This window comes from Canis lupus, chromosome 11 (assembly GCF_048164855.1).
Source record: "Canis lupus baileyi chromosome 11, mCanLup2.hap1, whole genome shotgun sequence".
Classification (NCBI taxonomy): domain Eukaryota; kingdom Metazoa; phylum Chordata; class Mammalia; order Carnivora; family Canidae; genus Canis; species Canis lupus.
The window spans coordinates 65,470,929-65,498,393 of record NC_132848.1 but is presented as its reverse complement, the minus strand read 5'-3'; the positions used below and the strand labels follow the sequence as shown (position 1 = coordinate 65,498,393).

At 34.0% G+C, this 27,465-nt stretch overlaps 1 protein-coding gene and 1 long non-coding RNA gene across 22 annotated transcripts in view; both read right to left on the bottom strand.

Annotated features, from left to right (window-relative positions):
• Positions 1 to 27,465, bottom strand: part of EHBP1 (EH domain binding protein 1) — a 345,688-nt gene that overhangs the window by 175,517 nt on the left and 142,706 nt on the right. For 11 of the 21 annotated variants that reach the window (XM_072768534.1, XM_072768544.1, XM_072768539.1 and 8 more), the window contains 4 exons: positions 21,958 to 22,139; positions 18,876 to 19,015; positions 2,651 to 2,755; positions 1,878 to 2,000 (listed from right to left, as the gene is read on the bottom strand). In XM_072768534.1, coding sequence (XP_072624635.1) covers positions 1,878 to 2,000; positions 2,651 to 2,755; positions 18,876 to 19,015; positions 21,958 to 22,139 — 550 coding nt within the window. Of the gene's footprint in view, positions 1 to 1,877; positions 2,001 to 2,650; positions 2,756 to 18,875; positions 19,016 to 20,794; positions 21,070 to 21,957; positions 22,140 to 27,465 lie in introns of those variants that run through there. The other 10 variants (XM_072768540.1, XM_072768548.1, XM_072768550.1 and 7 more) reach the window with 3 other exon arrangements.
• On the bottom strand, positions 17,783 to 18,858 carry LOC140600341 (uncharacterized). Its single transcript, XR_012003612.1, has 2 exons — positions 18,461 to 18,858; positions 17,783 to 18,060 (listed from the first exon to the last, which is right to left on the bottom strand). It is a non-coding gene; the product is annotated as an uncharacterized lncRNA (long non-coding RNA).

The following is a 27,465-nucleotide window of genomic DNA, read 5'->3' as shown; positions in this document are numbered from 1 at the left end:
TAAAAGCTAACAAATACATTTAATAACTTTCTAAGAGGGTCACTGAAGCACAGAATGTCATGAATCTAAGAGGAGAATTTAAGTTATAAAAGCAAATAAAAGAACCATCTAAACAACTTCAACACATTATTTTGTCCTCCAATGCTTTTGTTACTTGAGGATGCAAATTTTTCATCAATAAAAATTTAAAAATAATTTCTAAAAAAACAAGTATTCTTCTATTATAAAATACTTAGAACAAAGACTCAAAGGCATGTATATTTAAAGAAAATATTGGATGTCTCATATTTCTTTTAGCTCTGTAGGCATGGTTAAAGATTCTGAATCACACTGACTAACCTCTCCTAAATAGAAATACTGTATTATATGTTATCTGCTACTCCATTCTATAGGTCAGAAAACAGACCCGCATACATTTTTAAAAACCATTTTTATTTGTCTTTGAAATGGAAACTTCAAATACTGATGTCTCAAAATATTTTGGTAATATTTTAAAAACTCAAAATCCCGAGATCTATACAGTACAAAATTGAGGAGACTCCATGTGGTCAAAAGAAGACACTTATTTGGAATCTTAGCTCTAACTCAACTTCCATTTACCAAAGTTCTTGTTCAAATCAGTGAATTCCTCTGGGCCTCAGGCTACCTAACCTATGAAAAGAGGCAGCTGAAGTAGATTACCTCTAAGATTTATTATTACCATTGACATTTAAAATACATTATTAATATATATAGCTCACAAACAAAATAAAATCTCATTAAAGTAAATTTAGTAATTTAGAATCTGTTAAGAAGAGAGAAGGTAAAGGATGAGAAGAAGAAATGGATTACAAAATTAGATTGCTCCAAGAGTAAATTCTGAAGTTAAAACCTCATTTTCACCATGACAGGTAGTAACAAAATTCTTCAAAGCTCATGAGCATTTCATAAGAGCAGTCTAAAAGATGTACCCACTAGTTAATCATTCTTGCATTTACTTTGAAAAAACAACTTAATTAAACAGAGTTCTCACTTCTTCAATAGCTCTTTTTTAATTATTATTATTTTTTAATAGCTCTTATCTAAGGCTTTAAAAGTTAAAAACTACTTGATAAGAAAAATGTATCAGGAAAAAAAATTTTGCACACATATTCCTACAAGTTTGTTTTATATATGATCAAAGGTCAAAGTTTTCAATCTTCTTTTGGCTCCATGCTATTTACATGCACAACTTACTCTTACTGCTGACTATAATTCTCAGCCAGAGACATGGAGTGGGGGGTGGGACTCTCTGAGGGTGAGGACAGAGGAAGAAGCCATCCCACAATCCCAATATATTAGCATGTCTCACAACTTGACCTTACTTAGGCTAAGCTAAGGAGACTTTACTATATGCCAGCTAGGTGAAATATCTAACATCAGAGTTATGTTACATCAGAGTTTTACCATCTCTAACATCAGAGTTATCTCTAACATCAGAGTTTTACCATCTAACTTGACCAAACAAATAGAGAATTTAAAAATAACCCCTATGTAGAAAGTGGGTGGAGAGGAAGGGTGAAGTAGGTGAAGAGGATTCAGATCACACTTTGGTAATGAGCACTGAGTAATATAATAGAATTGTTGAATCATTGTATGGTACACCTGAAACCAATATAACACTGTATGTTAATTATACTGGGATGAAAAAAAAAATAAGCCCCATGTAAATGTTTAGTAAAGGTTTCTTTTTTCCTTAAAAACAATTCAACGGAAACTATCCAGATTTGCTAGTCAACACAGTATCATCATAAACAAAAATTACTTGGAGTCCTTTTTAAAAAAATATCTTCCTACATTACAATTCAAGATAACTTGATTTTATAAAGACTTAAAAAGTACAGAAAAAAACTCGCTACCTTCTGAGTCAGGATCCCCAAATGGGTTTAATTCTGCTACATCAGGATCACCAAATGGATTTAAATTCACAGTGGCCAAGTCCTTTTCTGCTTCATCCAAAAAGTTAAGTTTGTTGATAAGCTCTGAAAATAAACATGTGTGTTAGTTCACTATGATTGCAGTTAAGTATAATTCTTGATCATTCAAAAATTATTTTGAATTCTAAAATTTCACACTAATAATACCTGCAAATAATAAGATATAGCATTTTACCTATGGCAGAATGCCATTCAAGTATTTTGTAGCATACCAAAATGTTCAAATAAAACAAATATGTGTATATTAATTTGAAAACTGTATCAGATAATGAATTAGAGAAACTTTTATTGGAATCTAATTTAACCAAAAAAAAAATGCTGACAGATTTTTAGAAAAATTTCCTTCACTTCTAAATATGAATAATTCAAATGGGTTTAACGTAAGCAAATATTTAAAAAAAACAGCATAGTTATGTAAGCTAACTGAAGAAATATGGTCATGTTGTATGATCAATTATTATCTTATAAGATGTTTTTAAACCACTGTCTATCAAGGATACTGTTATAAGGCTTTGCTAATGATGGTAAATTATGTTGTTAGCTGTTGGTACACTACAAATTACCAAAGAAAACATTCAAGGAAAAGCACAAAGACAAAACTGACAGCTAATAAGTACAGAGTGAAGTCAAGAGGTAGCAGGTCACAGTAAATACAGGCAATCAGAAGCAGAAAGAAAGGAAGAAAGCTCTTAGACCTTCAGAGGAACTGGCTGATTTAGCTGAAGGCATATTTGCTTGCTTTATGCAGTCATCTTGATCTTCATCTAAGCTGCTCAGAGCATTCAATTGGTTTACAATTTCTGTAAACAGAAGCCAGTCGAGACAAATGTAAGGTAAGGTCATTTAATTAAAGAGCCATAGAAGCATGCTGTTACTCAAAAAGACAAAGAGAGGAGATGTTTGGTTAATCACAAGAATACATTCAGAGGATGTTATTTTGATGGTATAACAGATGCATCTAACTGAAAGTTACCTTGTACTCGTATTTTAAAATAGAAAACATTTTGTTAAATTTATATTATTAATATAACAACTATGTTAATAAACACAAAACAAATAACCCAATAGGTTAACTTTGGCTTTTAGCAACCACATTTTCTATTTATAAAACAGTGCTTTAAATGCATGTTAGAACAATAAAAAATGTCCCGATACTATAGACGAGATGTACTATTTGTTTCATATTATAAATGAAAACTAAAGGTTTTAAGAATATATCCACACAAATCATGAACAGATAAAGCACTTATGTTCTAGAATTTTAAAAATCAGCACAAAATTAGAAAAGGAGACAAAAAGTAGACAAAAACTACTACTTTCTACTCCTGTTTTCTAAGGCAATTGTTCTTTTAAGGGAACTCTTGAGTATTGGCCTTAGGAAGTCTTATAATTTAGCCAATAAAAAAACAGAACAAAGGCAAGGTTAGATAGAAAAATATTAAAATAAGATAGAATTCATTTTGTGCATAAATAAAAATTTTAAACATGAGTCATATATATTTTGGACAACTCTGAATATGTGTAATTACCATTCACTAAGTGAAAATTAGCTTGGAAAAAATAATAAAAGCTTACTAGGGTATTCTAATTAATCCTTGCTGTTTCCAAAGTTACAACCTGGGAATAAGCTTAGGTATTAGGATAAACCAAACAGATCCAGATTATTCAGTGAGAAAGAAAATGGTTAAAAATAGAAAATAGTTGTAAATTCACCATTAAAAATTGTGTTCTTTAACACTGTAACTCTAACTATATATTCTAAGTCTTATTTGAACTGAATCACAGAATACACAGTTGTCATAAGGTTGCCTTCATCATTCATTTGTTGTTGAAAAAATATTTATCACTCTGTGCCAAGTACTATCCTTGGGACACAAGGATGAAAAAAAACATACATGGTATCGCCCTGGAATTTACATTCTATAAAAATAAATGGAAACAGACTTAGTAAAATAACTACTAAATTATTAGTATTATTTTATAGATCTTTGAGCTAAATATATATACACATTTAATAAACTTATTTAGTTCTTTTGTCTTGTTGAGAAATACATTTTACATGAATAAACTTTCTTGAGATAGTCAAGTAAACCACAGAACATAAGGAGTAAACACAATACCAACTGAACTCTTCGTGTGATTTTGATGAATAGTCAGACTTTATAAAATGTCTTTTTATTCTGCAAGTTTTAAACCTCACTCTCACTCAACCTACTAAACTTCTCATTAAGATAGAGCTCATCCATAAATTATATATTTTACCTCCCATGACTAATTATAACTTTGTAATTTTTAAGGAAATACAGTGGAGTAGAGGATCAGGGTTAAGTGATTACCAGTGCATGACTGACTTCTTTTCATTCAGGGCTAATTATGTATTTTTAAAAATTTGCAAATGACTTTTAACTTTGAAAGCATGAAAAAAGAAATATTAACAGCAGCTAATATTTATTAAGCAGTGGGAAGGGCTTTGCATACATTACCAGTATTGATTCCCGTAAATATCCTGAGGTATTATTACTAATTCTCAGATGTGCAATTACTGGGTTAAAAAACTTTACTTTTAAAAAAGATCTCCTTATTTGAGAGAGAGAGTGTGTGTGTATGCACACACATGCACATGTAATTTGGGTGGGAGGAGCAGAGGGAGGGGAAATCTGAAGCAACTCCCCACTGAGCATGGAGGCCTACCTGGGGTTTGATCTCAGGACCCTGAGATTACCACTCCAGCTGAAACCAAAAGTCGGCTACTCAATCAACTAAGCCACCTAGGTGCCCCTAGGTTTAAAAACTTGAAAATAATGCTCAAAGATTTGTTTTCTTTACATAGCTAACACATTTTAATTATTTTATATTTAATGTAGGTAGAAATCAATCATTTTTTAAAATATCTTATATAATGAGTAGCATAGAGAATACTGAATAAATATTAGACTTGGTCCCTACTGTCAAAACATTAATACTGTTCCATGGAGTTTTAGGCACAATATGGGCATTTTTTTTTAAAGATTTTATTTATTCACTTGAGGAGGGGGAGGGAGAGACAGAGAAAGTGCAAGAGCAGAGGGGAAGGACTGAGGGAGAGGAAGAAGCAGACACTGTACCGAGCAAAGAGTCCATTGTGGGGCTCAATCCCAGGACACCCAGATCATTACCCAAGCAGAAGGCAGATGCTTTAACGGACTTAGCAACACATGGACCCTGGGCATTTCTTTAAATACTATCAAAATGACTCCATCACATGATTAAATTATTTATATTCATTTTTCTGAATGTTTAGAATGTTTTCTCCCCCTCATTCTTCTTTTAGTGACATCTAGTATCACTGATGATCATTTCCTCTTTAACCCAAAATAATTTCTTCTTTCCATTGTTACTGATGACAGTTGTCCTTATCCTACTTTTCCTCTTTATTCATAGCTTAAATAAATCCTTACATTCCTCCCAGAACTTCTGCTTCTAGAACTTTCATTCATATTAATAAAGTAAAAGGTAATTCTGATTAGCTATATCAATACTTCCTTTATTTGGTATACAAAAAAATGTTAATTCCAATCATACAAAGAGGCAACCCCCAAAGAAATACCATTTACCTATTTAATAAATATTTATCAAGTACCTATTATATATCTTTGGCAGCACCCTCATGGCTTTCTATTTTTTTGGGAAAAATAAGTGAAGCATTATACAGTATACGGTAAGTGTCATAAATATTATGATTGAGATATGCATTACAGACCATGTGAAACTGAAAGAGGCATATAGTCTGAGGTCAAGAAAGACCTTCGGGGGACACCTGGGTGGCTCAGTGGTTGAGCACCTGCCTTTGGCCCAGGGCATGATCCTGGAGTCCTGGGATGGAGTCCCACATCAGGCTCCCTGCATGGAGCCTACTTTTCCCTCCCTCTGCCTATGTCTCTTCCTCTCTCTCTGTGTCTCTCATGAATAAATAAATAAAATATTTTAAAAGAAAGAAGAAAAAAGAAAGAAAGGCCTTCTGAACTTAAATTTGAGCTAATACAAAACATAATTATCATTATTATTGTAAAAGAAGAAATGGAGAGCATTCTATAGGAGGAAAGGAAGATAAATAAGAATAAGACACATTTGAAGAACTCCAAGTCATTTGGGGTTTAAGATGCCAGGGATGGAAAATGGAATGAGATGAGGCTGGCAAATGTCCTACTGTAAAGATTACTGCAATCAAACCAAAGAATGTGAACTTTACTCTGAGAGTATAGGAATCCAATGAAATATCAAAGCGTATATTTTAGAAACATCACTCCAGCAGCAACATGGTGGCAGCGCTTGGAACAAAAACAAGACAGGAAGCAAGAAGATGAGCGGTTCAGCATCTCTACTCCACGAAAGGAGGCAATCAATAAATATTTGCTAATTAAAGAATAAATTAAGAATAAAGATTTGGTGGTTAATTTGACATGAGGGATAGGGAAAGGAATCTAGGACAAGTGCCAGCTCTGTCTTGGGTGACTCTGTGAATAGTATTCTACTACTGTGACTGGGGCTATGTAGTTGGGCACATACCAAGTTACAGATGCCTGTGAAACTTCCCATGGAAATAATTCAATTAGCAGTTGCAGATGTTGGTCTGAAGCCTAAAATACATAATTTTGTTATGTATTTCTCCTTTCAAAAAAGCACTTTTCAGAGCATCTGGGTGGCTCAGTCTGTTTAGTGTCCAACTCTTCATTTCAGCTCAGGTCATGATCTCAGGGTTGTGAGGCTGAGCCCCACATCAGGCTCTGAGCTGGGCATGAAGCCTGCTTAAAGATTCTCTCTCTCTCTCTCCCCCTTCCTCTGTCTCTCCCCCGCCCCCACCCTCTCTAAAACAAAAATAAATAAAAAAATAATAATTCAAGAAAGTGCTTTTCTGCCTTTTTTTTTTTTTTCAAATTTCCTACAGTTAATGTGTTTTATAATATCAAGTACCTATTATATATCTTTGGTAGCACCCTCATGGCTTTCTATTTTTTGGGGAAAAGATAAGTGAAGCATTATCAGAAAAAAGTTAAAAATTTAAAAGATTTATAACAAAAATTTATTCCCAGAATTTTATTTTTAAGTGGTAAGCTTTCTCAGTAGTATACTACCTTGATCAAAACTGGACCTTTCTGGCCTTATATACTTATATTATACTGTATTGCTTATTATAATCTTGTTTCACCAAATATTTATGTGTCTGAAAAATGCTAAGAATACTATGTAATAGCACAAATTTCTACCCCAGTGCTACTCAAATTCTAAAACTTAGTCATAGCAACAGTGTGTTAGTCTGGACTTGCTTCACATTGGTGAGAATAGGAAGGAAAACTAAATTAGGGGCAGGCAATCAAAGCAAAGGGTCAAGTAATTTGAGACTCTCCTTTACTGTTAGGAAGGCAAAAGAAGATAGAAATTGACCACAAGAGATTATCACATTGAACAAAAAAAGGTGGTTGGGGTGGTAGCATTAAGAGTAGATAGTGTTTTCCTTTTGAGAAAGTCTGTAACTGAATTAAAAGAAGAAAAAAATAAATAAACTGTCTAGACCTAGAACACATACCTGCAAATCTTGCAGCATCCTCACTGTTCTCTCCAAAGCATAACAAGATTCAGTATAGGTCTATCTCATTTTAAGATGGTCTAAGATAGTAACCTTTCAACTTCCTGGCAGAGATCAAGGTTCAAAAGATGTCACTTTTCCCACAGGCTCAGGTCCATAAATATTTTATTTTTGGACACAACTAATGGGTTTATTAATACGATTTTCAATCCCATGGCGCATCATAATGGGAAAGGGAGGAGATACTTCAGGCAGAAAAGTCAACATTGAGTAGCCTGTCCCCAGAACCTCCAATCCCTCCCTCTTAATTAATTGGTACACATTAGTGGCTTATTAATTATGATCAAGTTGCTCCCAATTTTTTAAAAAAGTCTCTTAACCATCAGCCCTTTCTAGTCTGGCTAGATTCTCTTAATCTACATAAGAAAGCAGCTTTACAACAAGTAGTCCACAATTTCTCACCTACCACTTATTCTTCAACTCATTGCACTGTTTTTATCTCTACTTTTATCCATCCCCCTTACCAAAAATGCTCTCACTGAAGTCACCATTGTACAGTCTAAATGGCAAATATACTAGATACCTTTCAGCTCTTATCATACTTGACCTCTGTATGAATAAAGGTAATTATTAGCCCTTCTTTCCTTGAAATTCCTTTTACCCCTTCCAGGACAATAGCACCACCTCCTTCTCTTATCTCTTTGATAGTTCCTATCTTGGTCTCATTTAATGATAACTATTCTTCCCTCTCTCTCTTAAATATTATCGTTCCCTAGAATTCCATCATGGGTCCTATTCTTTTTTTCTCCCTAAATTTGCTCTTCCTGGAACAATGCTCTTAACTCACCTGGCTTAACCTAACAGAAATGCCAATAATCCTCAGATATGTGGTAAGTACTAGGCTTGACTACGGGGCATTTTCCCCCTAATGACCCAAGACATTCCCCTCACACACTTATCATACAAAAAAGTGGAATTAAATAGCTGCATATCTATGTCATATTCATCTTCCATATCGGAAACACAGCAGCTTATAGCATGGCTAGGACTCAATGTATGTTGTCAATGAATGAATAAATGAATGAATGAACTAAATGGGTCATAATAATTGGCATATAATTGTAGAGACAGAAATATCTATACCTTATTTTTTAATTATAGAAATAGTATTTTTAATCTATGTGTTTATCTATGTCTACTAATCTACATATGTATCTATCTATATTTCATTTACCTATAGAAATGTTATAGTTTAAGCCATCTCTCCAAAATTTGGTGGCTTAAAACAAATTACTATCTCTCACACTACTGTGGGTTGACTGGACTTAGGGGTGGTTCATTACAGTTAGATGGTGGCTAGGGCTGAAGTCATTTGAAAGCCTGAACTGGGGACGCCTGGGTGGCTCAGCGGTTGAGTGTCTGCCTTTGGCTCAGGGCGTGATCCTGGAGTCCCCAGATCGAGTCCCACATAGGCCTCCCTGCACGGAGCCTGCTTCTCCCTCTGCCTGTGTCTCTGCCTCGCTGTGTCTCTCATGAATAAATAAAATTTTAGAAAGGAAAAGAAAAGAAAGAAAAAGAAAAGAAAAGAAAAAAGAAAAGAAAAGAAAAGAAAAGAAAAAAGAAAAAAGAAAAGAAAAAAAAGAAAGAAAAGAAAAGAAAAAAGAAAAGAAAGAAAAGAAAAAAAGAAAAGAAAAGAAAAGAAAAGAAAGAAAAGAAAAGAAAAGAAAAGAAAAGAAAAGAAAAGAAAAGAAAAGAAAAGAAAAGAAAAGAAAAGAAAAGAAAAGAAAAATGGCTTCTTCACTTGCATGTTTGGTATTTCAGTTGAGAAAGCAGGAACAAGTTGGGGCTTCCAGGCATATCTCCCTCCCAAAGTATCTGGTCCACATAGCTAGTTTGGAGTTCCTGTTAGCATAACAGTCTCAGAGTAGTTGGACTTTTTTTACATGGCAGCTGACTTTCCCTTGAGCATGCCTTGTAAGAGGCCCCAGTAGAAGATATACAGCACGACTTAGCTTTAAAAGTTACAAAGTGTCACTTCCACAACCAATTCTATGGTTAAAAGTAATTTACAGGGCTAGCCCAGATGTAAGAGAGAAAGGATGACCAAAGAGCATGTATAGTAGGAAGCATGGTTCACAGGGAGACAATCTTTGGAGACTAGTTATCACAGTGATCAATAAATCAGAAAGTTGGAAAGCATTTATTTTCTTAGTAACCTAACATACTTACTGTAATTTTTCTGTTACCTTCTAGTATTTTACATATGCACTTATGTAAAAGGCACAAACCTTAAATTGCATAATTCAAGGAATTTTGATAAATGTATACACCCATGTAACCCAAGATCCAGAACATTTACATCATCTCCTCCAATTTCCTCATGCCTCTTTTCATTCAATCCCCAAACCCATAGGCTATCACCATCACACAGGATTGGCTTTGCCTCTTCCAGAACTTTATGTAAATGGACTTCTTGCATTCAGCATAATGGCTCTGAAATACATCCATGATATGGAACATAACAACGGTTCATTTTTATTGAAAGGCATTCCATTATGAATATACAGATGACCTTGAACAACATGGCTTTGAACTGTGCAGGTCCACTTACATGTAGATTTTTTTTTTTTTGGTACATACAGTACAGTCCTATAAATGCATTTTCCTTATGACTTTAATAACATTTTCTTTTCTCTAGCTTACTTTATTGTATGAATACAGTATATAATACATATAAAACAAGTGTTAATCAACTGTTTATATTTTCAATAAGGCTTTTGGTTAATGGTGGGCTATTAATAAAGTTTATAGGAAGTCAAAAGTTACAAATGGATTTTCGACTATGCAGGGAGTTGACAACCCTCACTCCCTTGTTGTTCAAGGGCCAACTGTACTATATTTTATTTAGCTACTGCCTTACTGATGTACACCTCAGCTGTTTCCAGTTCAGGGCTATTATGAATAAAAATGCTATGAACATTTTTGTACAAATCTTTTTGTGGACATGTGTTTTCATTTTTTTCTGGATAAATATCAAGGAGAGGAATTGCTGTGTCCAAGGTACTATACATTTAGTGTTTTATAAGGAATTCACCCAGTGATCGTACCATTCATCATACACTCTACCAACAATGGATTAGAGTTCCAGTTAGTGCACATCCTTGCCAATATTTAGTATTGCCAATCTTTAATTTTAACCATTCTCCTAAGTGTGGAATTATAATCCCACTGTGATTTTAATCTGTTTTCCCTGATCACAAGTGATGCTGAGAACATTTTCATGTTGTTATTGGCCAGTGATACAGCTTTGTTTGGGGACCACATATTTAAATTCTTGCCCATTTTCTTAAAAATAGGTTTGAGGCACCTGGCTGGTTCAGTCAGTAGAGCCTGCAACTCTTATTCTCAGGGTTGTAAATCCAAGCCTCATGTTGGGTGTAGAGATTACTTATAATAAAATCTTTAAAAATAAGTTTTTAAAATAGGGTTATTTGTGTGTGTGTTTTTAAGATTTTATTTATTTATTTATTCATGAGACACACACAGAAAGGGGCAGAGACACAGGCAGAGGGAGAAGCAGGCTCCACGTGGGACTCAATCCCAGGACCCGGGGATCACACTCTGAGCCAAAGGCAGATGCCCAACTGCTGAGCCAACCAGGCATCCCAGGTTATTGGTGTTTTTAGTATTGAGATTTCAGACATTTTTAAAAATCTATTCTGAATGTAAGACAATGTGTCAGATATGTACTTTCTGAATATTTTCTTCTAGTCTATACCTTACCCATATATTTTCTCAATGATCTATTTAGAAGAGCTTAAGTTTTTAATTTTGATGAAGTTTAATTTATCAAAATTTTCTTTCATGTTTACTTGTCTACTATGTCTTATGTATGAACCCTCTGCCTGCCCTCAGGTCACGAATACATTGTTCTTTTTTTTTCTCCCCAGAAGCTTTATTTTCTTAGCTTTTACATTTAGGTCTATGATCAACCTTGAATTAATGTTTGTATATCCTAAAAGGCAGGAATTGAGGCTTATTTTTTCCACATGGACATCGGATGTTTCAAAATAATCTGTTGAAAAGACTTTCCTTTCCTCACTGAATTGTGCTGCACTTTAATTGAAAATTAATTGGCCAAATAAGTCTGGGTCTATTTCAGAACTTTCTGTTGTGTTCCACTGTCCTATCCCAGTACCACACTATACTGATTATTATATCTTCATAGTAAATGTTGACATCAAGTAGTTTTAATATTACGATAACTGTTCTTTTTAAAGATTATATTGTTATTCAGGTCCTTTGCATTTCCAAATATATTTTAGAGTCAGTTTTTCAATTTCTATCTTTTTTTTTTAAGCCACTAGGATTATGATTAGCAAGGAGTAGAATCTATAGATGGATTTGGGGAGGACTTAAATCTTAACAATATTGAGTCTTCTAATCTATGAACATAGAACATTTCTCCATTTATTAAGGTCTTCTGTAATTACCATCAACACTGTATTGCAGTTCTCAAAAGTAGAGGTTTTTCTACATCTTCTGTTAAATTTATAAATATCTATATAATTTTTAGCCTCAATTATAAATGGAATTATTTTGTTCATTTCCTTCCTCAAATGTTTTTTGTTCATATATAAAAATACAGATTTTTCTACATTAATCTTGTATCCTGTGACCTTGCTAGAACTCCAGTATCATGTTAAACACAAGCTGTGAAAGCAAACATCTTTGCCTCATTCTCAGTCTTAGGAGAAAAGTATTCAGTATTTCGCCATTACATATGTTATTAGCTGTAGCTTTTCATAGATGTTCTTTATCAAAATGAAGAAATTTCCTTACAATGAAATCTTGCTAAGAAACTTGGTAACGAATTTTGTCAAACACTCCTTTATAATCTATTGAGATGATTATATGCTTTTTCTCCTTTATTCTGGTACTATGATTAAATCAACAGTGCATTCTTAGGACAAATCATCAAAGATTGCGTATCAGTACTTAGAATATTCATTGTCTCCTAGCTCTTCCTCTAAATATGGTAGAATTTCTAACTTTTTCTTCAGAGCTCTCACTTCCATTCTGGTTCTGTCGATGGGCTCTTAGTATCAGCAGAATTCTCCTGGAATTTCCTAAGGAGGCAGGAGGGCCTAGAGAATGTTCAGTTGTCGTTAGTACAAACAAAGCAGCATTAGGGTTTAAGAATGACACAGAAAGGAGGCTGAATTTGGAATCCGTAGCTCCTGCTACTTCTGGTCTCTGAGTTAGCATATTTGAGTTCTAAACACTAGGAAGAGATCTTCAGTCCTCTTCCCAAGGTCTCAAATTCCTTTAAAAAGGAGGTAATTGTGATGTCTTACCAACTTTTTGGCTCACAGGATCATAAATGTCCCCGGCTCCTGATTTTACCCTGTTTTCCAATGTTAATACCTAAATAATAGATGCAGTATTCCAGAAATTCTCATCATTTACACAGACCTCCAAGATGGGTGGCCATCTTTATTCTATTCTTTTATATAGCCCACAGCAAGCCTATGATTTTGTTCATAAGCATCCTGGGTACTGGAGAGTAAATGGCCAGTTAAAAACCAGAAGCAATTTAATGGATGTATTCTCTGACCAGAGTCCCCAGTTCATTCTGAGAGAACTACTCAGAGGAAGACCTATTTTTCCCCATTCATAGTCCTAGTGATAGGACATATAATCTTGTAGGGCTGAGGCTTACCGTAATCAACTTTAGCTCTTTAAATATGAACTGCTATCTCCTCTACTACCATCTATTCTCTGAAGTTAGCCAATATGTCACTCTTTCTCCCCCCAAATTAACTTTACAATCTACAGGAAAGGGATTAATAAACAACAGACAATAGTGCTTATGGTAAAAATGATTCTTAATTTATAAACTGCATCTGGATTGGAAGACTCTGAATGGACGATATATCTGATGAAAGACCAGTTTTGGGCTTTTCTGATTGTGGACTCTTGTTAATTAGGCATTTCCATTACCAAGACCCTGGAAACTATACCTATTAAACTGTTTCGAAAGATACCTGCTCTTGTGCAGCACAGATTCTAAATCAAGGCAATCTCTGCTTCTAACTATGTGGATCTCATCTCCTTGTACCCAAGCTGTCACATGGAGATAGAGACCAAAGAATAGAACCTAGGATGCTATGAGGACTCCAGTGAAAAAGAGAGCCTCTGCTGGCATGCTGCTGTTTCTGTGTTTCCAACCTCCTTCTAAGTGAATCTAATGCTTAGTTTGGCTTATGTGACCTGAGTGTCTTGTTGAACCTAAGTAGAACCCCTGGTTATTTTTGCAACAGCTTTAAGTATACTGGTATCTTTCCAGTATATCATAATGTCTGAGTTTCTCCAATAATGATTTGCTATAAACTGCTTCAGTTGAACCTGCCTTTCTAAGTTGTATTCAACAGGACACTGTTATTTATGGAGGAATCTTTTTTTTTTTTCCTTCTTGCTGATATGTATTCAGAAATTCAACATGAATCTCAAAGATGGTCATATTGCCAAATAGTGGTTCAATCATTCTGAGGCTGTCATATACAGATGGAGGCACTGATTGTTTTAAAACCATATATATTTTCTAACAGTGGCTATAATAAATTCTCCCATTATCAGGCTTTGTTTCTCCATTTCCAAGATCTATTACTCCCACTACATTTCAGTGATTCTTTTAACTGTAATTCAAAATTTCCTTGCCCATTTACTGTATAATGCACCTGTATATATAACAGGTTTCTGTCTAAGAGCCAGTCCCAAAATATGTTTCCACTTAGCAGTGAATTTTGTCTAGAACAGAACAGGGTAGGGATTTCTGATCAATCCAAGTATAGATATCATGAGTTTATGTTTACCTTCTAGCAAAGACAGTAATTTCAGAAGATAAATTTTATTAATTACTACTGGTCTAACAGCAATATTCCATAAGAAATCACTGACTAAATGAATAGCCTCTAGGTGTCAATCTGAAGTATCATAAAATAATTGTAACAGTTTGTTCCCTCAAGAATTTTGCAGCTTAGTTGGGGAAATAATATATAATTCGTATTGATATGTGATTGCATTTTATGCATTTAAATTGCAATATAAAGATATAATAGAGGCAAAATTTAAAATAATAATTCCTTCCTCTATAAACATTCTGTCAGCAATTTCAAAACTGCAAGGAAGAGTAAATATAAGCTGTATTTAAATTACTGCCACTTTAACTGGTAAATAAATATACCCACCATACTTTATTTGTACTATGTTTATAAAATGCATTTATTTTGTTTTGTTTTAACCTATTGCTTTAACATTACTGTTGTTAAATTTTAATATATTTTTAACTATCCTAAAACTACTTTACCCAAACATTTTTAGAATGGTAGTGCTGGTGCTAAAAAAAATTCCTGAAAGATAATAAGTTTGGAATGGAATTTACATGTGCTAAAAAATGCAACTAAGGAAGCCAAACAACTGCCATAACATGCTGTGCTATTAATTTAAGTGACTGTACTCTGGAAATATAATAGAGAAAAAAATGTAACATCAAAGCAAAATATGCTACAATGACTATGGATTGACTTAAGAGCATGCATTTAATCATCACTGTCCCCACCTACCCCTGCTTGCTCAACACATTTTGCATTCACTACTTTTGGAAAACTAGTCTTGAATTATTTAAGGTTTCAATCATGTGTCCTCCAGATCATATGCCATCCATAAAATGGGACCAATCTACCCTGTAAAAGGTAGTATATGCGTAAAGGTCAAATAAATGGAACAAGATAATAAGCCAGAGTGTTAAGTATGGGCTATAATAGGAGAGAAAAGTTCCTTCATTGATTTATGGCTTTTCAGGTAACATATCTTAAATTCTCAATAAGTTCCAGACAATGTGTCAGAAGCTAGTGATGAAAAAAAATGAATAGAATAGTCTCTACCTTGAAGGAATTTCAGAAAATAGGGAAAAGAATATATAAATAAATAATAACACAAAATAGTAAAATTCTAAAGAAATCTTGGATCGTCACAAGTTGCATTAAAACAATGTCTTCAATTAGGGTCAGAGAATTTTAGACTATCTAAAAGAAAGTTATTCCTTCTACAAGAATTTTAGAAAATAAGATGTATGTGTATGATTAAGCAAGAAGGGTTACCATGGTCTGAATGTTTGTGTCCCCACAAAATTCATATGTTGAAATCTTAATTCCCAGTGTGATGGTATTAGGAGGTGGGGTCTTTGGGAGAGGATTAGGTCATGAGGGCAGAGCCTTCATGAATAAGATTAATGTTCTTCTAAAAGGGGCCCCAAAGAGATCCCTTGCCCCCTTCCACCATCTGAGGAATACAATGAGAAGTCTGTGACCCAGAAGAGGGCCCTCATCCAACTGTGCTGGCACCTTAGTCTCAGACTTCCAGCCTCCAGAACTGTGAGAAATAAATTTCTGTTGTTTATAAGGTACCCATCTATGGTATATTGTTATAGTAACCCAAACAGACTAAGACCAGGGTTTAGCTATAAAATCTAATACTGAATATTTTCATTAAATCTATAATTCATTTTTTAAAATGTCCTTTCTTTTCATTTCAATACCAGCATAAAACTTCTGACATATTGTTATCACCTTTTTTTTCTCACTGCTGTGATCAAAACAGTACAACATTCCCCAAAACAGCTATGAAAATGTGTGAGTTTTTAAAATTCCTACTTATGGTACTAGTGTCTAATTGAGACTTAGTTTTAACCAAAAGTGATTTATAAAGAACAAACTATATTCTCCAATAAAAAGATCAAGTTGTATTCCACTGCAGTATAAACACCCATGCTGTAAGAAAATGCCTGTATTTGTAAATAGTACAGTAGTGGCACAAGGGCTAGAACAGTCAAGCTTAAGAGGGAGTGGGCATGAAAGGTTTCTCAGTGTATGTGTGTCAATAAAATTAAATCTTGAAGGATAGGTTAAAGGGCACTGGTGGTGGTAGAGGAAGGTTATAACTTATCCTTCTTGAAGTACTTCAGATAGCCAAATAAAACAAAGAACTCAAAGACAGAAAAGACAAGGAATTTTTAAAAGTACTGCATAACTGTTGCTGACATCAATTATAAACATAACGTAAATGTCTGCATTTATTATTATTGAAAAAACTCCAAAATATTATTGAAATAAAAATAACAGCCAGGAGGGGTTGGGGAAGAGTTCAAATAAAGAAAAGAGAAAAAAATATTGAATCTCTCATGTTATATGAAGTGAGTTAACACATTGTTTTATTCATTTATTTCTTGAAAGATTTTATTTTTAAGTAATCTCTACACCCAACATAGGCTCGACTCTTAACCCCAAATCCAAGAGTCACATGCTCTACTGACTGAGCCAGCCAGGTACCCCTGTTCTATTTTTAATGTTAGTAGAAAAATATAGGTTCACTTATTTATCCACCTGGCTTATTTATCTTAGAGGATTGTATACTAAAATGAAAATATAATGTATAACTTCCAAACTCTATTAAAAAGTACTTAAAGAACACTGGAGAATGGTAAAATTTAAGGGATGAATGGGGAAAAAATAAGAAGAAAAGTCCCAAATAAAAGTATAAAGTAATAAAAGTGAAGTTAAGTATGCAGTTATCAAAAAGTATAACTATTAAGGGCAAAGAATATAAAGATAGATAAACTAAATAATGTTTATAAGAGAAATACTTAATACAGGTTGCAAAGAAAGTGATAAATACACCAGGAAAACACAAATATAAAAGAAAGTATGAGTTACAAATATGAACACCAGGCAAAATTTCTGGGCAAGAGGCATTAAATGGGGTAAACTGATCAAATTATAATGCATAATGAAATTATTAGAAAATTATTTTTATGCACTAAAGAATTTAGCATTGAAGTTCTCCTTCACAGATGAACTACACAAAAAGAATAAGGATACAAATAACTATTACAAAGTTAAAGTTTGATCTAAAAACATATGCTTAATCTAACAAATAGAATATACATGTAAAAAGATACAGAAAATTTACAAAAATAGATCATATGTCTCAAAGGAAAAAAATCTCACTCATTAAACTGAAATTTGAAAGTCTTCAGAATTTTATCTGAATAAATTTAAACAAGAAACAAACAAACTAGAAATAAATAAAGCCCACAATAAAATACAGTCTCCTAAACCACACTGGGTTAAATGAGAAATCAAAGTGGCAATCATAAATTAGAAAATATTAATTTACAAAACTGGCACAGAACAAAACATCCATCTTTATTTTTTTAAAGATTTTATTTATGTATTCATGAGAGACAAAGAGACTGAGAGAGAGAGAGAGAGAGAGAGAGAGACAGGCAGAGGGAGAAGCAGGCTCCATGCAGGGAGCCCCATGTGGGACTCGATCCCAGGTCTCCAGGATCACGCCCTTGGCCGAAGGCAGGTGCTAAACCGCTGAACCACCCAGGGATCTCCCAAAACATCCATCTTCATATACAAACCTGATCAATTCCTTATAATAAATTTCTATAAATGGGAGTGGAGGTGAACAGAACTGAGTTAAGAAAGTCAAGGAAGTTTTTGGCTAAGGAGTTACATGGGTCATGTAATCAGTGGAAATTCTACTGCCACCCCTGCCCCAATATGATATGACAGTAAGAGTTAAGGCTGAGATGGCTGCCAAAGTACCAAGAGGTGATTAGACGATAGAAATTAAGGATATCAATTCATAAATTTAGAATAATTCATTACCTGAAAGAAGTATGAACATAGTGGTTGATTTTCATTCCAATAATAAAGGTATAACACCAATTCCTTAAGTGTGATAGCCAGACTATCAATAAATATTTGTTGACCAATTAATACAAAGAGATTCTAACCACTTTTCATCTTAGTAGTTTGATCAAACCAGCTATAAGGAATACTTGCATAGAAGCTTCTACATATAAGGATACATAAGAAATATACAAATTCAAAACAAAGATTGTGCACATAAACTAGGAGAAGGAAGCCAATTCATCATGTCCTACCACCTTTAAGGCAGATCTTTACTTACAAGAAGGTTCATCCATACACTGACAAAAAAAGTATAAACACATATTTAGACTACTTTATACTATATCAGTAGTTCCAGTAAAGTTTTATGCTTTCTTGACTAAGCTTGGCCTTGATTTTAAATTGTGAAAATCTGTTTCTAACCATCACCACATAAAGTTTTCAGAGAGCTAAATGGTATATTATATATTAGAAAGGCTTAAGGAAGAAAAAATACTTTGTTAGTGGCATTGTTTTTTTCCTGGAAAACAAGAATGAGTTTTCAACTTTGCAAAAAAAAAGATAAACTTCTAGCTAAATGCTAATAAAACCAACCTGTAATTTTTGCTGCCTTTTCCTCTTGGTTCACTCGGTTCTCATCATCTTCTTCATTATCTTCTTCGAAGTCATCTAAATTGCCAATGTCAGCCTGCTTCATACTCATCAGACTAGCCAAACTTTGCATGTCTTCATCCCTATATGAATGATTTAAAATTTAATACACAGCTCATGAAATGACATTGTTTGAAAAAGGATTGTTTCTTAAGAAAATAATAATATATTCCTTCTATGTTAATAAGCTTTTTTAAAGTTGCCCAAAATTATTGAAAAATCTAAATACTCCTATTCGTTAATTTTTAAATGGCATGCTTAAATAGTAAAAGGAAAACTGGATTAAAAACTAACTGGTTAGGAGTTAGTTTAACTCTGTGCTGCAGATCTGTAGAAGACTAAAATTTTCTTCATAAGTATCAAAGTGTGGTTTCCTGGGATCCCTGGGTGGCTCAGCGGTTTAGCACCTGCCTTCGGCCCGGGGCATGATCCTGGAGTCCCAGGATCAAGTCCCACGTCGGGCTCCCTGCATGGAGCCTGCTTCTCCCTCTGCCTGTGTCACTCTCTCTCATGAATAAATAAATAAAATCTCTAAAAAATAAATAAAATAAAGTGTGGTTTCCTAATCATTAAATCTGGAAATAAAAACTTGTTTTATAAAACAGCGAGTCAGTTCACATATCAATGAGATCCTGACTTTAAAATATGCAAACTTTTAAAATAAATCAGAATAGAATTTTTTTTTTTTTAAGATTTTATTTATTCATGAGAGACACAGAGAGAGAGAGAGAGAGGGAGAGGGGGGGCGGTAGAGACATAGGCAGAGGGAGAAGCAGGCTCCATGCAGGGAGCCCGACGTGGGACTCGATCCCCGGTCTCTAGGATCACGCCCTGGGCTGACGGTGGTGCTAAACTGCTGAGCCACCCAGGTTGCCCAGAATAGAAGTTCTTAATCTGAAATCCATAGCCCTTTTGGTTTGGTGAACAGGAAGATAAAGAAATGGTAAACTCCTATAAATTATGTTTAAATCTTATTTAAATGTGCATTTTTCTCAAAGGGGTCGTAATTCCCAAAAAAGTTAAGGAACTACTGCAACAGAAAAAACACTTTCAAGTCGCATTTTTTAAAATTACAAGATGAAAAATGACCTGGGTTGATTATAAGTTAAATACCATATATTTGATAAAATGTAAGAATGTCTTTATCTTGAAGTATTTTAAATATATGTCTATAGTTTACATTAACTAATACTCTAAACATCAAGTAATTTAAGTTTTCTTGATCTATTATTTTTACCTTAAGTTTCAAATAAACTGCAGTGAATAAACCATATTTTAATATGTAATATACAAATTAAATTTCAACTAGATATACCTCTCTAAAATTCAGAAACCCTAAGATACTGTTTTTCATGTCCTTACCACAATAAAATAAAAAACAAAACAAAATAAGAAAACTCTTTTGTAAAGAATGTTCACTAATATTCACTTATATCCTAAACACAGTACAACTTTGCAGACTAAACAGGTTTTTAAAATTCTTTGCATTTTATCTCACCTAAGTTTACAGTTAACCAAATCATTTCCCCTTATAAAAACAGATTTAGTGACACAAAGTCTGCATAAACAAAAAACTTGTATTACCTATAGAAATGCCTTACAAATTGCTCACCTACCAATGAGGAATAATTTCAAGATACAACATTATTCTTGAAATGTTAACTGGCTTAGTTTTACTTCTGTAATTTCCTCATATTTTAATCTTGAACATTTTTCTCTGTGAAAGTTTAGGGAGCAAGGAGTAAAAAGGTAGAGAGGGAGTTTAGGATGTTTTGAGAGAATTTTCCATTAGAATTGAGACATTTGGTTAAACTGAATTCCTCTCACCCAGATTCTCCTGTGGAGGGTGCTGAATCACTTACTGCTTTTGCCCAGTGGAAAGGAGTCCGCAATCAAAGGGTCTTCTCTGATTCTGTTTTCTCTCTTCTTTCTGTGTTTTCTTTCCTTTCATTTTGGCTTTAACTTCAGGGTAAGGTCTTTATTTTTAATTTCTCAGTATTCAAGACTAAAATTTAAGGTCCTGAGATGACAGACTGATCCATTTTGTACTGTCTCTCTACCACACTCACTCAAAAGCCAACTTTCCAGAGATGAGGCTTACTGTTATCTACCAAGTTAGTTACTGCCCTATAGATGAGTGCCAAACATCTCATTTTGACTGACACATAGAATCCAGTCTAATCAGTCAAGTGGACATGGCCAATTATAGCAACCACATTCCACTGGCTCAAATACATTTAGAACTATGATTTAAATTGTATCAAAATATTCATAGCCGACTTCTTCCCACCTTGTAAGTCTAGGCTTAGAATTCCCATCTCTTCCGTCCCTGATCTTCCTCTCCAAGTAGTACTAACCTTTTCATTAGACCCCAAACATGCATTCTTCCTTGACTTGACTGTATGCAACAACCATAGTACATGTTACTTTTTTTTCCTGTTCCAGGTATGTTTACCTGATTTTATCCAGTTCGAGTTTTACTCTTAGGAGATCAGAACTGGTGGAGGAATTACCAGTGCTTAAGAAGTGATTTTTGAAAGGAATAATTATATCAAATTGTACTTTGCTAGAAAATTTTTAGAAGGCTGTGCAAAAGAACATGAGTTGTGAAAAATTCCTTTAGTTCTTTTATTCCTCTTATCCTAAACTTTTCATTTTGTGCTCCTCTTATATCTCGGCTTCATTGAACAGCTCTATAAATTGAACTGTCTGTATTTCAAAGTACAATTATTTACCCTGAAGACAATGAAATACAAAACAAACATTTATAATACCTATAACATACAATTTAAAATTTGGAATTGCTATAGTCACTTCTATATTATTGTTCATTCTCTAGAGTCAAGAGACTCTATAAATAACAAGGAGTTCATTTAATTCAGCCTTTAAAACAAAGAATGGCAAGAATGACTGGTATGCAATAAGATATTTTCAACTGCTGCCAGTCTACTGAGTCAAAAGCTGTTTACATACAGTTTTAAAACACACTCAGAAGCAGCTTGTCTTCTTGACAAAAGGAACTTACGTGGCTTTTCCTTCCCGAAGGAAAATGCAAGATAATGAAAACTGGAGAGTTGCAGATACAACTTTTTTAGACAATGGCTTGAATTTTAACTTGACATCAGTCTGAGTTGGCATAGGGCTTGCATACTGTTTCATGTTGATGCTGCTAGTAGCAAGAGCTTTCCTTCGACCAGAAGGGGATTCCTGGAAGAAAAAAAAATTAGAATTTTGGAGTTATTTATTTTACAGCTAAGTATTTTGAAATCGCATTTTAATAATACGTTATTTAATAGTTGAAACTTCCTTCCCTAATTAATTCCTGTAACACAACATTGAAATAAAATTGTGATGAAGTTATATTATAACTTTTACATCTTTAAATAAGGCAGATAAAAATTAGAGAGAGCTGGCCCAGGCAGCAGAAAGAAAGATAAACTAAAACACCCCTAAATAATCTCAGGAAAGAAAAAGGAAGGAATGCAAACAGGAAAGAAAGTATCCAGAGTTCCTCTAAAAAGATCTAGCTCAGAAATAGGCATCAAAAGTACTCAAAAACTGTTTTCCTTCCTTTCATTCTACTTAATGTAACCTAATGATATTTCTCCTTGTTGAATACCTCCAATTTTTTATGGAACTCCCAGCCTCTATGGTATTCTACTTCTTTTTTACCATTTCACCTACTTTTTTTTCCTGTGACAATAGTTTATTATAAAAATGAGCCCTCATCCTCACAATAGGTTTATCGGTAAGATTTCTAGTAGCGAGCACCAGCACCAAGACTGCCAAACTTTTTGGGTTCACAGCGCCGGGGATCAGCTACCAGCACGGTCTGGTTGTACTGAATGAGGATGCCTTTGAGCTCCTTCTTGGGAGCCTCATCCACATATGGTAATAGGCTACCAGGGCTTTGGCGATGGACTGGCAGATTACACGAATCTGGGCCACGTGACCACCCCTCACTCGGACACAAAGATGTCCACGCCAGCAAGTTCTATTTATCCTCTAATTTGAGCCTTATTTCTTCCTGGGGCTTTTCTGATCACTCCACTCTATAGTTCTCTCTCCTTCTCCTAAGATCATATATATCAAGGAAGAAACCACTGGTTTCTCTAATGCTATGTCTGGGACAGACACTGCCAACGCACTCCAGGAGGTTTCAAATTCTCCACACAGCTATTACCAATTCACCAAAAATGAATACAAAATGAAACCTAGTTGCTATCAAGGGTACTTAACATTCTAATGACAAGCTATCTCATTTCAAAATTATCCTTTACAGAATAATAGCTTAGGAGAACAATGAAAACAAAACAGCAAAATAATGATTGAGCATTAACTATGTGTAAGACACGTTGTTGATTTAGGAGAGATACGATGATAATTAAGACATGAGCTCCATGTGTTCTAATGGCAAGAGGACATTTTAGATGAAGGTAATCTGTAAATCATGTAAATCAGAGAACATATGCCATCATTAATGTAAACCAGAAGCCATAAACCAACATTCCTTAGGATTTACTAGTCTGAGAGTTCAGATCTAAAATAAGGCCTAATTTTCAAGCTGTGTGACCTTGAGTAAGTAAGCTTAGGCCTCACTAACTTTCCTTATAAAATAAGGAGACTAATCAGAAATCTATTTAAGCTCTACAAAGGTTTTCTATAAAATTATTCAATTTTCCAACCAGGCAGGAAAACTACCATTAACTTTTGAATTATTATTTAATAAATCTTTATTTTGTCTTATGATTGACAAACCTGCCTAAAAATAAAGATATATTAATTTAATCAAAACATTAAACCAGCTTTTTAGGAAAAAACCTGACATTTCTGCCAGCAGGGCAAGTAAAAATGTAATGTAGCATCCCCTAAAGAATACCTTGTTTTAAAATGTAGTCTTATCTGTCAGATTATGCACAGCAATATTATACAGAACTATTAGTGCATGTAGATACCTTATGAATGAATTTCAAAAATGCATCAAGCACTTGAGAAGGATTTAAGCCCTCTCAGAAGAAATACTTAAGAATATGCAAATACCTTCAACTGAATCAAGTTGAACAGATGTGACTATCCCAAACAATACAAGTGTTCTTTCCCTGGTCGCTACTGTCAATCAAAGAATAAGATTAAGGTTCAAGGTTCTGACAATGTGCAAAATGAAAACGTATGATTGGGTAGTATCAATTTATTACACTGATATGAACAATAATCTCTTATTGTACCTTTAGAATAACTAACAACTTTTACATATAATATAGGATTTAAAGCCTCTGTTTTGGAAGCATGACATACAAACTGCCACATATTATGTTTAGATTTTGTTAAACAAATCTGTTTTACAAAGTATGACACTAATCCTTTAATAATATTTAATTTTATAACCAAATAATCAAAATTCTATAAAAATTAAGATAACTTGGAAATAAGCATAATTGTGAGAGCCCAATTTAACGACAATTCCTACAAAATCTAAAGTTTTATGATTAATATCATATTCGTTTTTTAGATAAAAATTGTGTAGGTTTAGGTTTTCTGCTGAACTCAAAGAGTTTTTAAATTTTTGGTAAATCAGTGTCTCTGAAACAACAAAATAAAGGCTACAAAATTCTAAACATAATTAGTTGTACCACTTAAGTATTTAGTTGCTCAGCAACAATGGAAACAGCCCTTTGTAAGGTCTGGACAGGTGAAGAGAACAGAGTTCTTTTGAGTCTACAATATCCATTCCTATTCACACAGGCTCTCACTAGAGTCCGAGCTGGGAAAAGAGGTCTGAATATTTCTAGTAATTCTTCAACCAAGCTCACACATTGTTTTCCTCTTTAAAATTAGTTGTCTCATAGAAAAGGTATTTAAAAAGAACAGTAATGAGATAAATATAAGGATCTTTCACAATTCTAACCCCAGCTCCATGAATCTTCACTTTTTATAATCAAGTCTAAATCTTTACCCACCCAAAATTGATACCACTGCTATCATCAGTTCTATAAAAAGGAATGAAATAAGTGATTGCAGTAAGAAATGAGCATGTCTTTTGTATCCTATCATCCTTCCACAAAGGAGTAGGGTCCAGCCAGGCAGAGAGAGTTTAGAGAGAATTACTCTTATGGTTTCCAGAGGCCTAATGCCATTTCATGTCATGTGCAAGGTAGACAAAAGGACAGAAAAAAGAGAAAAAATAGTAAAAGCAACTCTGAAAGAGATGACAAAACTTAATAAGAAGTGAGTGTTCACATATATGTAAGACTAAGTTTCTGTCTCTGGCCCATGCTTAATACATGTTTGTGTGTGAATCTGACAGTATTTGAGGAATTACTTCAAAACTCCTAAAGCTGAAGTTCTTAAACTTTAGTGTTTACTAAAAAACAAAAAACTAGGAGAGTTTTAGACAATTTAGATGACTGGATCACACCCCAACCAGAGATGGGCTCTCAGGAATCTGCTGCATTTCTAAAAATAATAAGCACCTCCCTTCTCTACTCCCATCGGGCCACACCCACACGCACACCACTACTACCAGGTGATTCTGATCTGGTTAATCTAAAATCACACTTTCAGAAATACTTCCCCTAAGAAGTTATTACATAATATAACCATTTTATTTAAGAAATCTCACTCTCATTTTTCCTAAGTATTCTCTGTAATAAAAAAGACTTAGCTAGGGCGCCTGGGTGGCTCAGTCGGTAAAGCATCTGCCTTAGGATCAGGTCATGATTCCAGGGTCCTGGGATCCAGCCCAGCATTGGGCTCCCTGCTCAGCGGGGAGCCTGCTTCTCCTTCTCCCTACACCCCATTCCCCGGCTGGTGCTTGCTCTTGCACTTGCTTTCTCTCTCTCTAATAAATAACACTTATTTAGTGTCAATAAATAAAATCTAAAAAAAAAAAAAACTAAAACAAAACAAAAAACCCCAACAGACTTAGCCTAGATATATCCATTTCTTTAAAATCTAGCCTATTGTATTTGTAATCAGGCGAACCAGCATTTGCATTCACGCTAGCATTTACTCACTGGTTAATTTTTGGCCTATTTCTTCATGTATCTGAGCCTCATATTCACACTGTCAGGCAAATATTAAGTTTGGACAATACCCACTGTTGATAAAAATAAGGGACAATGCACAAACTCTCTTACACTGCAGGAGAGAGTTTCAATAGATAACAGCCACTTTGGAAAGAAGGTTGACATTACCTTGTAAAGTAGAACACATACATATCTTACAATTCAGTAATAATTTCTATCCTAGAAATGTCCTTGAGAAATTCTTGCAATGATATACTAAAATATCTGAGTTTTCAGCAGCATATAATAGGTGCTTAATAAATAGTATTTATTATTAATATTTGTTGACCATTTAGTCTGGTTTATTACATTAATATTACAAATGGTCTATCCAGGATCACCAGTCTTGAAATTAGAAAAACAAATAAGCATAACTCAGTGCAGGATGCTTACTTTAAAGTAATGCAGTTATATTACTAGAATTCACACCTGGAACCCCTACATTCTTACCAGACCTAAAACAAATTCGCCACTTTGACGTGCCCTCATTGCTGTTCAGGTGATAACAATACAAGCAATAGATGAATAAATGTTTTCTCCATATAGCATAAAATGGAAAAATGTATAATCACCTTATTAGTAAAGAATGAACTGATTATAGAATAAATAAATATATTTTTGTAAGATTCAGGGCTTCCTTATAAATATTTTTAAACATTTTAGATTTTACCATAAAAGAATGTAGCTAATGATGCCATTTCCCCTCCTCCACAAACCAAACTAACAACGTGATATAAAAAAACATAATGGTAGCAAAGCAATTTAGTTAAGTGGGATATTCTTTTTTTCATATTATAAGAAGTCAGAGAGAACCATCTTTTGTTCAAATTGTTCAAGTTAGGGTCTTCTAACAGAATAGTTCATAGTAAGATGGTTCATTTATTATGGATCCCAAAATAAATACAATTAATATAATGCCTCTGATGAAAATATTTGACTGATGGGGCACCTGAGTGGCTCAGCCAGTTAGGCATCTGCCTTTGGCTCAGGTCATGATCCTGGGGTTCTGGAATGGAGAACCACGGTAGGCTCCTTGCCTCTCCCACTTTCTCTGCCACTTCCCTTGCTTGTGCTTCCTCTCTATACTCTGTAAAATAAATAAATAAAATCTTTAAAAAATATATTTGACTGACTTCCTCTACCTATTAAAGTATCACATAAAATAATTCAAAAGCTAGAAATTGAATGCTTTCTCTTTTTTAGCCACGCATTTCCTCTTTTGTGAAATCTTTTGGAGTTTTTCTTACTGCTGGTTATGTTTTTATTTTTTTCATGAAATTGGACAACTTGCACTTATTCTGATATTATGTTCTTCTGGTTTTGGGGGTCTTTTAAAATTCTAGTGTAGTTAACATACAGTGTTATATTAGTTTCAGGTATACAGGATAGTGATTCACCGGCTCATATATTACTCGGTGCTCATCAAGAGAAGAGCACTTTTAATTCCCTTCACATATTTCACCCATCTC